Genomic DNA, 15,949 nt, shown 5'->3' with positions numbered 1-15,949 from the left:
ATGACTGAAACAAATGTATGACAATCCCAATCCCGTTCCAACCAACCAAGCAACCGGCAACATAAAAGGAGGAACTTAGCCCTGGCCAGATCTCGGAGACTTCCCAAAATGAGGTACATGAAGAAGGCCCGCCCCCACCAAGACAAAGAGACAAAATGGCAGCATAAAGAAGGACAGCAACATGGTTACACAAAATGGCCGTCGAAGATCACCATACAATCCTTTGTCTCCACTAAACAGTTCCCCCAGGCCATCGGGGAAGTATAGGTTCCCCAGCGCAATGAACAAAGGCCACAAGGGGAAATCCAGCGAAGGGGCCGGCAGTCGCGTGTCCCGGTCTCGAGGTAGAAACATTGTCGCAGGCAACAGTGTGGCAGGCCCCGGAGATAGGGGAAACAAAGTGTCGCAGGCAAGTCTATTGGACGGCCGGTGGCAGGCGTCAGTGGAGGCAGAGGCAATCACGTCTTCTCCACGAGTAAAAGGAAACAATGCATCCCCAGTAGGTTCCGATGGAAAGAGTCTCAAAGTTGGCTGGCTTCCGACACTGCGTTCCCGCCGTAGAACAGACTCCATTATGTCGAAGCGGTCACCCAGTGCTGAAAAATCCGCACATATTTCCGCTCGAAAGTCAGACAGGGCGGCCAGGATAGTTCCATAAGAAAACGGTGGTTGCAGACCCTCGTCATCATGCTCCCGGGAAGGAACTCGCGAGCCGTCCCCCAGCGCACTCCGGGCGACCCAAGCCGCAGACAGGGACGGGCACTTTCCCCCGCTCCCCGGAGCAACAGATACAGCCATGAGAAGTGGGTCACAGAATAATCTCCGAGGCGGGTGCGGCGCGACCAGTCGGCAATACAGGGCGCCAAGCCCGTTAAATCGATGCCGATCGGGCTCTCGACACTGAGAACCGAAGCGCTTCAGGCCGTTACACCGGGCCAGGAGAGCAGGCACCCAACGTCAATTAAACATGGCCGTATGTTCCTTCACGCTCGCCACCCGCCTCAAACAAAGACGCCGTATCTGCAGAGCGCCTCGGCGAGGCGCTAGGGCACAGGGCGCAGGTCGCAGTATTCCACGGCAGGCAGCGCGATCAGGAGTCCGTCTCGGGAGGATATCGCCACCCTCTCAGCACCGGTATCGCACGGACACCCCGGCCGCCCCCATGCCTCCCCCACTCGGAGACGGACGGAAGTATAGCCACGGGGCCAGGGCTCGGAGTCTCTGCACAGATATCTTCGGCTGCCGGGCGAGTTGAGAGTCCGGGGGAAGACAATTTAGGTCAGCACAGCTTAGTGAACGTTCCGCCGCCACAAATCGCCAGGATAGAGATCAGGATATCAGCGCGGAGGAAGAGAGCTGGTGGAGCCGGGAACCTACACGTCCGTACCAGTCGCCATCTTGGCTCCTCCCCGGCCCTTATATTTTTAATAGTGTTAGAGTGTCTCTCATGAAAGACCATTGGATGACCAGGCGGCCCGGATTCGCCGGAACAGTCCCTCATTTTCAGCACCTCTCCCAGCATATTTCGATAAATTTAGGTCATGTGTCGGTTTTTAGCTAGGGAAGGAAGGTTTTATGTGCTCAAAGGGATGAGGCGACAGCAGCTTTAATCAGAACACAATCCAATGAACACCCAGGGGGCTGGTTTTAAAAGTTGTTCTTAATTAAGTTCCTGTGTGCCTCGTTGTCTGCATTTCTTTTTTGTTTTTTCAAAATATGGGCTCGGCAGGCCGGTAGGGCTAGGGCTGACACATTCACAATGCACTCTTGAGGGAAAGTGCCCTCTTTTTGCATGGTTGCCCCCACTTTTTGCTGCATTATAAACAAAAACCAATTGGCACGTTTTGGCCACAATTGAATTGAAGATGCAGAAGGCCACAAGCCGCTGCCCTGCGGCTGCGCCTCTACTCCACGGCTGCTGCTTTCCACCGCCGAGGCAAAGGGTGGCTACGAAAGAACGCGGAGGTGAGAGCCCGGTCCAATGCTCCGACACAAATCCGCGCCTCGACAATCAATCGGCCAGGTGAGGGAAGAAAACCTTAATCTCCGCCCGTGCAGGGATGATAAGAAAAAGCCCCGATGTTCCTTTAGGCACCGCTACATCAAGAAAGTGGGGAGAGAGGGTAGAGAGCACTAGCTAGGACGTGCGCTGCCGCTCAGAATGCGGGCGCCATGTTTTCCTGACTCGAAGTTTTTTTAAATGTGAACCACCTACTAGTACGGCCACAGATACAAGGTGAAGTTACAGTGGTACCAGATTGTTCCGTGGGGGACTTTGTTGCTCCTTTGCTTAACCTTTGTCATAGGGTCCCCCAAATTCCTTTACAGACTGATGCATTCTCTATCCTTTAAGGTCCTTTGTTTACATTAAAGAACAAATTCACTCTTACATACCTGGAAGCCAGATCGCACACACATGTGGTGACGGTATTTGGTAGCATTTTTTTCTCCCACAACAGAGACACTTCACAAACAGCGATGACATTATGACTGGAAAAAACAGGATGAAAAGCTACAAACAAAAATAATCTCACAAGGATTCTTAGATGTTAAGGATGTCAAATTGAGTAAAATATCAGAAACCCAGAGAGAAATTCCTCTGAAAAGTAGAGAAACAGCAGCAAGTTCAGAGATAACATTCAGTTTGAAGATGACTCTTGGGCAACTGCCAGTGCTAGGTATAATGGGATATTAATGCCCATCAGGCTTCATTTTTCCTTACAGTTTTTGGGGCATTTTAATGTTTTGTCTTATTTTTTTACTAGTCTTAAAATTCAAAAAAACCTTTGTGTTTGATTTGGAGTGTGCTGCTCTGTATACCACATGCTGGACTCCTCACCCTTTCTGAGATATTTTGGTATACACATACAGTTTTGAATTATTCTAACATTTACAATTATCTATGATTATCAAAAGATGCAGAAGGATGGGTTTACATTTCACAGTTTTACTTTCCCTGTACTGAGTAGAAACATCTATAAAAGCACATATGAAGCAAAAGAAACCATTGATGCATCCACAGCTGCAAACAGAAAATACACAGAGGGAGCCAGGAAGTACTCCAGCCTGTATATGAACTTTTTTTATAAGCATTAAAGAAGGAGGAAGGATTAGGAGGGTACCAGTCTGGAAAGCAATACTCTTTATGAGTCTTATAAGAGGTGATTGATAGTCATAGAGGAGCATCCCTTCTGGTAGCAGCAATTACCTTCATTGAGTTTCTTTTTAAACTTGATACCAATTATCCCTGTTGTATAGAGGGCATTTCAGGTAAATAGGGGGATGGAAGGCAGGGGCTGTGGGGCAAAATAGGGAGAGCTGAAAAGAGGAATTGGCACTAGGGGTGTAGGTCTGTAAATCGCCTCCTATTTTGCTCAATATAGAAGAAATGGTGGGGTGTTCATGTGCAGTGATGGGCTATTGCCTAGTGTTAGGGAGGGCAGGCGCCATTTTCATTTATTTTTTAAGCAATTATTTAAGATTGTGTTTTTTAATCTGGCCAATAATTGCTCCCCTCCACTATGCTATTCTCAGTTCTTTTGCTGTACAATGGGGACTAACATGCCTATTTTTCACATACCGTGTCAGAATGCACACCCAGAGCAGGACAAAATACTTTGTGGTAATACAGGACGAGAAACCAGGTGCTTCTTTGCACCAAATGTACTCTTATTTTGGCAGGGGGATGTACCTAATGGAGGTATAGCTCCACCCAACTCAATCAGCCCCTATGAGTCAATATGGATTCAGGCCCAGCAAGAACAGAATGGTAACAATTTGTATTTGTTAAGCGCAACGTTCATCCAAGTTAGAAGGTCCAATGTATGCCCAGCAGTATTTGTTGGTGCCTTAATCCATTGTTTTAATTGCAGTATCTGCATGTCACTTTCTAAGTGTTTCACCATTGGGTCCATAGAGTTTTCGAAGTGAACATTATTGAAGTCACCAATAGCTAGAAAGTGTTTATGTTTTAGGCAAGCAGGGAACAATTGGAACAACAGGTTAGTGCTAAATTTTGACTTGTATCAAGGAGGGTTATAAATTACTGCCCCTCTGAGTAGTTTTTGCTCACCCTGGACACTGAGAAAACCAAGATCTCATGTTCACCCAGTTGGGTCATTGAATCAGGAACGCAGCTAAAGCAATCTTTAAATAAGACTGCAATACCTCCTCCCTTTCTTTTAATAGCTTATAGCCTCCCAGTGGGCGGTAGCAATGGCAAGAGAGTAGTTATCATCCAACCAAGTTTCTGTGATAAATACTAGGTCAGGTTTTACAATCTGTTAAGATGTCCCAGATCTCAAGGCAATGTTTGGGCATTGACCTGGAGTTAAAATAAATGCTTTTCAGCTGAAAGCCATCTGGGCTGATGTCATTCCTAGTGTGCTGTTCGGATATTACATGGCAGCCCCATTTACAGTGGAGACATGAGAAAGGTTCCTCCTTATCTCCAGGGAAGTTTTCACACAGGGCTCTAGGATTTCTGGTTGTGCTTTTGCTAATTTCAAAAGCATCTCTCTGGAATATTGGTGGCAAATGTTTTTTTTTTAGTGAAAGGTGCAGGATTCTTGGCCCCTGGGGTGTAGGTCTGACAACGTTCAGATAACAGCAAAAACAACAGTTGATGGATAGAATGCAGAACAATATCATACATTCACCCCAGTATAGAGATCTGGGCCTAAATCCATCGTTTTTTTGCTCACCACACCACCCCACCCCAGTTCAGACATGGCCATATGCAAATCAGCCTTGACCCTGTGCCTCATGGGAACAGTCCAGCCCGAACTGTCAAGCCATGTCTTCCCTGGACCGGAATCAAGCATCCTAGGACCGGTTTCTGGCTGTCAGCCGTCTTCAGCCAGGATAGCTTGACTCCAGTGGCGTGGAGAGCACAGGACTCCTGTCTGAGCATACCCGTCCCACTCGGGGTGACAAATGCAAAAACAACAGTTGATGGACAGAATGCAGAACAATGCCATACATTCACCCCAGTACAGATAACAAGCATAAAATGGGTAGAAAACAAAATCCAACCCTGCTTCTCTTGATGCCTTGTAATGCGTGGCTAGGAAAGAACAGAATCATCATTTTTTAGGTCTCGCACCTGGCAACGCAGCGCAAAGCACTGTCCCCAGCGAGACCTATAGTCGTCGACTATGCTTTCAAGGGCTTGCAAGGGAGACAGGAGATGGGCGCGCGCAGGCTGCAGGCCGGATCGGATATGTGGACGGGCGCGTTCACCATGTACAGTTACGCGCTGTGCCCATCTCCCTTGCAAACCTCCTGCAGTTGCTTTCACTTTCCCTCCCCCCTCCGCCGTCAGCTCCACGGCCCGTCAACGCGCCCCAAAGTGCTCCCTTCCGCGTCGCAGCTCTCCTTACCTGTGTAGGTCTCGCCTTCCCGCACCGCAGTCACAAGTCCAAGTAAAGTCCCGAGGATCACAGCTAGCGCCCACGCCATGGCTGCTGGAGGCAGCGGGAGGCGCCCCTGCGCCCCGTCGTTCCATCTGCGCGTCCTCCTGAGGCTCCAGCTCCCTCTCGGCTGCCCACGTGCCCACCGCACAAGTCCTTGCTCTGCCAGCAACTCTTAGCCCGCGCGCCCGTCTCGCACTCCAGCAGCCTCCAAGCCCAGGCGGCCGCACCGCTGACCTCAGCCGTGCGCGAGCTCTTCTCCCACACCAGGCCACTGGAGGGCACATGCCAGCAACAACAGCTGAAGGCAGGGCGAGCTCCCGCTGGTCTTATCTGCTAAGTGTAAAAACATTTATAAACAACCTAATTTGAAATATTAAACCTTGTCTGAGGTAGGAAATGGCAAAGCTAATAGTCCTCTATCTTGTATAGTAAAGTGTGCTTCTTGATTGACTGGATTGTGTGCCTAGAGGGGTGAAGGGGTGAATGAGAGTGCGAGTCAACAATGCATCAGGAATCATTGTACGCCACAGCGGTTCTCACGCTCAAAAACCTTTATGTCACGGATGGAGTAGAAATATTTACACGTCCCAACACGCTAGAATAGAAACCGAGCCCCAGTCCGATTAAAATTAGTTTGACAAAAAACACAGACACAGCGACAGGGGCGAGGCACACAACCCAGCAGCAGTGAATTGTTTTTAAAATGAATAATCTGCATAGATCTATCAGTGACGCTGAAAGGTTGCGATACGGCATTCCTGAGACACACATGACTTTCCCTCATATTCTCGGAGTCACTTTCTGTTTCACGTTGGATTCGTGGCTGGAATTCCAGCTTGACAGTCCTGGTGGCTGAGCAGACCTGTTCGGCCCTTTTCTGAGGCTATGTTCCCGGCAGCCCGGGCACGTGTGGGTCTCAGGGAGCGCTGACAGGGGGAGTGAGCTCCGAGCAGGACACACCTGTGGAGCCCGGGCGGGCCTGGCTGCAGCGCCCGCAGTCCTCTCACGGGCTACCGGCAGAAGCAGGCGGCGGAGGCCGGCTGCTTGGATGGTGCAATGTTCCGTGGTGCAGTGGCCCGGGCCTGGGCCCCAGGGCTGCCTGCGCTGGCCACAGCCATGCTCCTGCAGCACAAGAAGGAGAGGAGGGGGGGCAGAGGCAGCAGCGGCTGCCCACCTGTAAGGTAAGGTGTGGGCGAGGGCGAAGTATGCACAAACTGCATACCGGCAAGCATTGCCTAAGTCTGACCCCACCCTGGGATGAAATGGAGAGCCAAAAACACATGCCGCATAACTTTATAACCCTTGTACCGCAGCATTATGACTGGTGCAAACTTCTGACCCTCTCAGACACAAAAACACACACCCACCCACTCACACACACACACACACACACACACCACACACACAGGCCACTGATAGATTACTACACACTCAACTGGTCGACAGCCAGTATTTTACCCAGCCGACACAATTGTCACAGCAAACTCACATAGAAGTCCCACGTTATGAAATAACACAGAGGTTTTTTTAGAAAAGTGTATCCAAGTAATCGCTCCTGGCACTTAGCGAGTTTGAAAACGTAGAGGCAAGAGAGGTGTTTTTTAAGTGAAATTGGTAGTGACCCCTCCCCCCACCTCAGACTTGACTTCGGCTGCAAACAACGTTACTATGTACAATAGTAAATGTACAAATGCGCACACACTGCCCACAGACAGACTCACACTCACCCTCCGAGACGTGCACAAGAGACTTATGCGCACAGGTACGTAAACTAAGTCCATTGCCTTCACTCAATTAACAACTATGTGACCTCAGACCACAGCAGTGGGAACATGAACTCGCAGCTCATGCACAACTTCAAACCACTATAATACTGCAATTAGATTTCCCTCATACCAACTAGTGATTTTCAGATTTCAAAGTATTTTATTACATTTTTATACACAAGTACATTCGTTTTTTCCGTTAAGGGGTACCAGCCACGTGTGGTTGGTGTTGCCTTAGTTACAGGTAATTGGTATACGTATTTAGCAGCACCCCTTTACATTGACTTGCTAGTAGTTGAAGGACAGGGTTAAAGAAAGAAAAAGATAGAATAGAAAAGAAAGGGTGAAGATAGGTTACAAGAAGTGTTCTATCATTCCCACGCTCTCCACATACCCAAGGACCTCTGGAATTACGGGATTTTGGGACTACCGTATATTTCGTGTAGTTATAAAGTTGCAAAACTTGCTACATAATCAACTCTTATTCCTGTATATTTGGTGTATCGTAGATGGCGAGGAGTTACCTTTACAAAATTCAATGATGCTGAATTAAACGACCTATTTAAAGACGGGGCAGTGTTTTCAATTAGGTAAGGTGCCATATGTTCTGATAGTAAAACGCAGCCGGTGCTTATGATATTCTAGCCTTCTGAAGGTTCCGGCAATATTTTTTACATTCCGTGGACTGAAGCAATGGTCTGTTAAGCGCTTTACACACTCTATTAACTAAGACAGCTGGTGAGAAATGCAGTAACCTAAACAACCTTCATGAGCGCCACCCATGCTGCTCATAAATCTTCCTATCTAATCCTAACTATGTTAACAGTGGCTTGTCTCATTCACTCAGAGGGCTAACAAGGGCGCTGAATGCATTTGCAATGCAAAATATCACGCATTTCAGAGAGTTTAAGCTATTGCCATTGTAAATGACAGTGCCTTTTATTCATCTATTTTCAAAACAACACATAGATAAAAGGCATTGTCATTTTCAATGCCAATAGCTCAAACTCTGGTAAATACGAGACCTATTTCATTGCAAATGCTTGTTAAAGATAAGCAATTCTGCCACAGTTAACTGGCGATTTCTTTCTATAGTCCAATACAGATTTCAGAAATCAGGACTAGATAGGGAGAGGACAACTCATCCCTTCTGCATCGGCAGGTATTCACCTAACCAAGAATCTGAGAGACCTCGAAGGCGTGAGGGATTCGCGCCATTACACGCCTCATACAATCGGTCAATTGTGTGCAAGAGCGGCACCTTGTGATACATCAGGACAGGATTCTATCTGCAGGGGGTGAAATTACTTCATATGATCAAAGTAGTAGGTCTTCTAGGTACTGAATGCCCATTTAGCCAAGAATACCAGTGAAACTTTTGCCATCTGATCAGCAAGCAGCATTATTCAAAATAGGAGTGCTCGTATGTATAAACATACATATTTTCAGTTTCCAATTAGAGAGGCCTATGATCTCAAGCAGTATGGATAATTTGATTGGGGGATTTCGGAGGAAACCTTCATATGCACCTTGAGTGAGCTGCAGCATGAAGTTCAGCTGCCTTTGAAAGGTTACAATGTTTTCACACGCTCCTAAGGAGGCTATTTGGGAACAGAATAGGAAGCATTCCAAAAACACTGCTAAAGCATGGGGCTACAAACATTTGAACTATGTCCCACAGAGGCAGTTGCAGTTTTGACCAGCGGTCAAAGTTGAATTTAGTTTATCCCATCATAGGACATAAGCTGCCTTCCATCATAGTTTTACATCCATTTAGTGTTTACCTTACAAATCTAGGGGAGTTTTCAGCTTTCCTGGAAACAAACTAGAGGCCACTGCTCCCTAGAGTTCTCCCAGTGATATGCTGAAAGGTGGAGGTAGATGAGGCGTGAGCAAGCCTGGCACTCGGTTGCAATCCCCAATCATGGATAAGAAATTTTATCTTGTGGATTTTCTATTCCCCACATATATCAAAGTGGGATTAACCATTTCTACTTTGCCTCCTAAGTCAGCATACCATGTGGGCTCTTTCCAGTGGGGTGTGTCAACCCCGCATGTTTATATTTGAGAAAAAACTGTCAGGTATTTTTCCTCAGTACAGACTACTGATGTTCCACTCCCTTATATGCCTTAGAGAAGCTGAAAGTACAGGGGACAAGGAAGTGGGTATGGTAGGAATCCCTGCTCTGAGGGTGGTGGCAAATACACACAGTGAGTGAAATGTGGGAGCACGAGTGTAAGGGAGGTAGAGAAAGACAAGCATTTGCAATGCAATAGGTCTCGCATCTACATGAGTTTGAGCTATTGACATTGTAAATGACAATGCCTTTTATTTATGCTTAAAAAAAAGGCATTGTCATTTACAATATCAATAGCTCAAACTTCCGTAAATGTGAGATCCATTCCATTGCATTGCAAATGCTTGTTATATTGAGAGTCAAAAGGAAAATCACTCACTGTTTCATAGAACTGAGAAAACGACCTAATTTACCCTGTTTCCAAAAGAGAAGCTCCAATCATTGACACAACATAGATATTTCCAAAGAGAAAGTTCAGATGCAAGGTTTACTTTTCTACCCCATCTTTTCCAAGCATTAGACCCTGGAGGGAGGCCCTGACAGATGAAAAAGTAGACTTTACTCTTATTTCTACTATTACTGTAGCATCTACAGCAGAGGGAGTAATTTCATGTTCCATAACGGCGAATGATTTATGTTAGGGGATATAATAATTAGTGTTGATCAGTTAAGAAGTATCTGTCTCTGACACTGCACCAGTGGTGCTGACATCGTGTTGGTATTGCTCCTCGCTCCTATTTTAGCAATATGTAATTTGTTTATTAACAACACAACAGTACTATTTAAGCAGATGTTTCCATGCCATCCAAACCATGCCCATAAGAAACCTGCCTGGTGGTAACTTCAGCCAGTAACCACTATTCTGCTCTCACTCTCACTATCATATTTACTAAAGTAATCTGTGGCCGGATCCGAAAGAGCTGGTAGCTGTCTGAGAAAGCTGCTTTTAGATGGGAGAATATGCGCCCTGGCAGTGGCTTATGCTCTCTATCGCGAATGATGACCTACACAGAAAAAAAGTGATACAACAGCTATCAATTTAAACACTTTTACTTAGGAGAAAATTAAGGTTTCAAGCAAGGATTTGGGAACATAAATGAAATACTTAAAAGAGCCTTGATAAATATATACAGATTGATTGAGAAGGCTGGCAATGATCAGAGAAATACACAAACAATTCCCATGTTTCAAATTCTTCACTTTATTAGCCTGAACACCAATTCCGAAAGTGGCCGAACGAAATACATCAAATTTTCTTTGTAGACTAAAATTGTTTACATTAACAAACCTTATCTTCTTGTTTTATTTCATATAGTTTTAATTTAGTCTTGTATAAGAATACAGACAAATGAATAGTTTGCAAAAGCAATTAAGGCAAAGATAGAGCTTGTCTATTCATAACAAAATTTTTGAGTAAACCATTTATAAGGCACCATGTGAGTAGGTTCAGAAGACGGGTGGGGGGGGTTACAGGAAGTGCATAATAATTATGTCAGTAATAGTACAGATACAGACGTCATATGTGCCAACCATGGATTAATATATGCTGATTAGATGAGTAACCATTGCATAGAACACATCTTCGTGGTATCTATACATACAACAATAGTGGTAGGTATCTATATGTAAAACAGAATAAACGGTCAATACTAAGGCTGTACGTTGAGCAGACGCCAGTGCTGCATGAGTGTCAAATGAGGATGAGAAGGTAGAGTTGATCAGCATGGGCACATTTGTGTGTGGATAGATGGGTCAGTTATCTGTAGATCCGCAATCATGAAAATTCAAAGTGGTTTCAAGAAACCTCTAATAATTCCATATTGGTCTGTATGATGGGCGCTAGGGGAAGCACTGTAAAGAGATGCTGTCTGCACCTCGAAGAAATGTGAGCAATTTGCAATCTAAGACTAAACTAGAGCTGCGGTACCTCTTAGTAATGCGGAGGCGGCTTGCACTGACTGAGGACCACTCCCAGTCCACTCTCCTCCTGAGGAACGTGATCTGCCCCCCCCAAAGTCCGAAAAGCCGGAATTCAAAAGCCTGCATTTAAGTAAGGGAAAAACTTCGTAATACTCCCAATCAAGAAAAGCGGGATTTTATATAAAAGCTTGAGTAACGGGATTGGAAGTGCATGTAAACCGAAGCCTTGTGAGCGGGCGGGAGCTGACCGGATGAGGGAGAGAAGTGTTTGACCGGTGCCAGGGCAGAGCAAAGCGGAGTATCTTACCACTGCATTCATGCTCTGCTCCAACGCTCCCCATCCAGTCCTGAGCTGCGATCAGTTCTTCGATCAGCCCGGAGCAGTCTAGAGGTACGGTGCAGCCTAGTGTTTCGTTTCGCTTGGTATTGCGGAAGCGACCAGAGTTAGTCTTGCAGGACAGTGAGGAGCAATCTGCCGGTGGGGGTTCTCAGTAATACGGTAAGTGAAAGGCACGCCGCGAGCGCGCACATCGGCGTGCCCAGCAGCTCGTGCCCAGTGGCGGCGCATGTGGAGTTCGCCGCTGTGCTGGAGAAGTGCTGCGCAGGTCGCGAGTCCGTGGGAGGGGACCGCCAAAGCAACAAAAAAAGCAGCCCCTGCACACCATGCTGTACGCCAGAGGAGCCTGACTGCCCGAGAAGAGCTACCGGGAGGCGGGTGAGTGACGGCACTGCAGTGCCTGCGAGCGCCAGCTGGACATGTACTCAACGGCAACAGTTCACAGTGCGCGTGTTCACGCTCGCGACCTAATCCAATTCCGGCATGCTGCGCGTGCCCATCTCCTGTCTCCTTGAAAGCATAGCCGGTGACTATAGGTCTCGCAGGCGAGACAGCGCTTCGCGCTGTAATCGCCAGATGCAAGACCTAAAAATGGGACAAGAGAGGCAAGGCTGAAAAAGTAAATGGAGAGTGTGAGATAATTGCTGGTGAGCAGGAACAGGGGAAATGAAGGTGTGGTATCAGTGATGTGTTGGGTCAACATGTTATGTCCTCAATATTATGTCTGAGCCAACTAAGCATGAATGTATCAAAAGTGACTGCATGGTGTAGTTCAAGTTTGGTGCTCTATTTATACTGAATGTTATTTCAGCACATCTGGAATTTGTACTGCCTCGCTGTTCATAAGGAGAAATAAACTGCAGCACGAGGTTCTGGGCATACCACTAGTAGGTAAGAAACACAAAACCTCCACAGTCATACTTTAAACCATCACAAATATGTATTTATCTACTTGGGACCTTTGGCATGCCATCTAAAGGAGGCCTAAAATCAAAGTACTCTGCATAATAGCGATAGAAAAATATGATTACCTCCTAACTGCGGTGCTCTTGTTTTAATTGCTAACATGCTCCCTCTCAGGCGATGATTGACTCCCTAAAATGAAAACAAGGAAATGTCACAACCACATAGAAAAAAACTGGATGGGAATACATTTTAAAACTGCTCACAGTGCATGCAAGAACTCAAGTTATCTTAAATGTGATCAGTTATACTAATGTTCAATTTTGACAGAAAAGGTGACTACTGACATCACCACTAGAACATTGAATTATCTTATCATTAAAAGCCTCAATTTTTTAATAAATGCCAAAAAGTTCTCAATGTGACTATAGAGCCTCCTTAGATCACATATATAAATGAAATATGGAATCAACAAGCAATCTGTTTTCAATGGAAAGTCTAACATTTCATATTTATCACAAAAGGTTATTACACACTCAATCAACCAACAATAAAAATCCAAGCCCAGAGTAATCATTTTATGAAAATACAAAATTATGAATTCCAAGTACTGTAAACACTTTGAGTGGGAGCATTATATTGGATCCAATTAAGACAAGTGATATTAACAGGGAACGCAGTTGTAGTGGTTTGTTAATTCTAGGGATCTATGCACATCAAGAACACGGGTAGTTTAGAAGGATTAGAAAAAAAACATAACACTTCTTCCCTTTTTAAAAAAAATATTTTTGATTTAATTTTGCCTAGAGTCAGAACAAATGATACTCTACATCGTCCTTATATCTAGACTTGTCTATGGTATCACCATACAGATACACAAAGAAGGGGGGGGGGAGGAAAAAAAGGACCAGAAAAATAATAAAAAAGAAAGAAAGGGAAATGATCAAGAAAGATTAGTGAAAAGGGATAAATCCAACATTTCACAGTTGTAACACTAAAAAAGCAACAAAACAAAAAAATGTGCTGGCCAGACGAGGTCCTTTCCGCCTTTTTGATTGAGGACTCTTTGCCTTAGCAGCTGCTACTTCACATTCATAAGTTTGGCGTAGCATTACACAGCATTCCATTACTTTCAGTGGTAAAGGGTCGATCCATACCCTAGAAATACATAAGCGAGCGCTGACAATTATAAAATAAGTCAGTGAGCTACGGCTTACATCTGCCCTGGCTTATGACCCAACAAGATTTCCATACTGCTCAGTTGGAATTCGAACCCCAGATGTGTTGATCACAATTGAAATAGACTCCCCCAAAATTCTTTGAGCTTGGAACATTCAAAAAACATACAAACTATATTGGCTACATAAAGGTGGCATTTGGGGCAGTATGACTTCAAAGAAGGTTCCAGATGATGCCCATGTAGCAATACAATCGGGTGTATGGTAAAGCATCCAAATTGTCTAAATTCATCTCGTATTGCATCCTTTCTTTTGGCAGTATCTCTGCCGGGAACAAGATCATGCTGATGTGCATTAGTGGGGCAAGACGTGTTGCTAACATTTTTGAGAAAACCTTATATTGTATTCAAGATCCCAATTCCAATTGTTCTGACTCTCTAGACCACCCCAACCCCACAGATACAGATAGCAGAGAAAACGTCCACCCCTCCTGTGACCCTTCTAGACCCCCAGGACCCCTCCCCTCCCCCCCTGTGTCTGGAAAAGGTCTCATCCACCTCCTTTGCTGTTAGCTGGATTGAAAGCCCTCTGGGGGCACAACCAAGAACCACCCTCACCCTCACACCCACCCACACAGTTGAATATAATAAACAGCCCCCTGTTTCTTCCACACAAGGAACTCATAGCTTAATGTCCAGCATATACTCCCCTAAAAGTTGTTTATGAAACGAAGATAACCATCAGACAGCCATGTTTTGACCAATACACAAAGTACAATGGTTCTTATCGCCACTGACTCAAGGCCTGGGAGACCTGCAGTTCAGACTACAAAAATTGTGATCAACCATTCTTAATACCTTTGAGTCGCGCTGGTTCCTGTATAAACACCTTCGCCCCCTACTGCCTTCAGCTGGTCTATTAACTGTCGCAGTTTCTGGCACCTGTCCATTCTAGCCTTGCATAGATCAGGCTGAACAAAAATCATTTGCAATGCAATAGGTCTCACATTTACACAAGTTTCAGCTATTGGTATTGTAAATGACAATGCCTTTTTATTTGGATGTTGGTTTTAAAAACATAAATAAAAGGCATTGTCATATCCTCCCTGCCTCCGTCATGCAGCGGGAAGGATGGAAACCAGGCCGAAATGGAGAGGGTGGTCAAGAAACCTCTGAATAGCTTCACAATAATCAGGGCTACTTTGTGGCTCCGTGTCAGAGAAACGTTTGTTTCCTGACCTCTGCTTTTATTTGCCACATCGATGTATTCTGGGACTAGTAGTTTTAGTGTTGTTCATTCAAAGCCATTAGAGCTTCACACATTCAATGCAATGAGCTGTAAAAGGAAAGTCAGGGACCGGAGCAGCAGAGGCCTTGTGGCATGGAATAAATATACTATGCCCTGAAACCTCAGATAAAATGCAGAAATATAGGCACTGTCTAAACAGGAGGAGTAAGTACGCTGCTGGACACGTTTCTTAACAGTGTATGTTGGGCCAGTGATCTATAATATTAAAATAATGCCCCCTGCACCCCACATATAAATGTAATACATTGCACGTCACATTTGCAAAACGCAGTGGTGTAAAACTCGTATTGCACAGTGAACCGTGAAGCATGGGAATATGTCACGGTTCCCTGAAAAATATTCTCTTCTTCGTTGTAACGACGGGCCTCAAACCACTTAACAGAGGTTGTTACCTGGGCTCCTACAATAATGCGGCAAGGAGGACCAAATACCCTGCACATGCCATACAAAAACAAACAGAAGTTAAAAAAAACAAGCATTTACAATGCAATGGTCTCGGCATCATTAAAGGTAGAGCTATTGGCATTGCTCATGACATTTCTTTTTTTTCCTTTAAATCATAAATAAATGGCATTGTCATTTACATTGTCAATACACACCACTCTGCACTCAACTGCACTCACCTGCACTGCACTGCACTCACCTGAACTGCACTCACCTGCACTGCACTGCACTCACCTGCACTGCACTCACCTGCACTGCACTGCACTCAACTGCACTCACCTGCACTGCACTCACCTGCACTGCACTCACCTGCACTGCACTGCACTCACCTGCACTGCACTCACCTGCACTGCACTCACCTGCACTGCACTCACCTGCACTGCACTGCACTCACCTGCACTGCACTCACCTGCACTGCACTCACCTGCACTGCACTCACCTGCACTGCACTGCACTCACCTGCACTCACCTACACTGCACTCACCTGCACTGCACTCACCTGCACTGCACTGCACTCACCTGCACTGCACTGCATTCACATGCACTGCACTGCATTCACCTGCACTGCACTCACCTGCACTGCACTCACCTGCACTGCACT

The 15,949-nt window shown here is 45.7% G+C and overlaps 1 protein-coding gene across 1 annotated transcript in view; it reads right to left on the bottom strand.

The window, feature by feature from the left end:
• The window catches only part of TIMM17A (translocase of inner mitochondrial membrane 17A), a 186,211-nt gene that overhangs the window by 122,021 nt on the left and 48,241 nt on the right, over positions 1 to 15,949 (bottom strand). The window contains exon 3 of the mRNA XM_078644156.1: positions 12,547 to 12,610. Within this exon, the coding sequence (XP_078500282.1) occupies positions 12,547 to 12,610 (64 nt within the window). The remainder of the gene's footprint in view (positions 1 to 12,546; positions 12,611 to 15,949) is intronic.

The sequence above is a fragment of the Lissotriton helveticus genome, chromosome 5_1, assembly GCF_964261635.1.
Source record: "Lissotriton helveticus chromosome 5_1, aLisHel1.1, whole genome shotgun sequence".
NCBI classification, from domain to species: Eukaryota; Metazoa; Chordata; class Amphibia; order Caudata; family Salamandridae; genus Lissotriton; species Lissotriton helveticus.
This window is presented reverse-complemented; position numbering and strand designations above follow the sequence as displayed.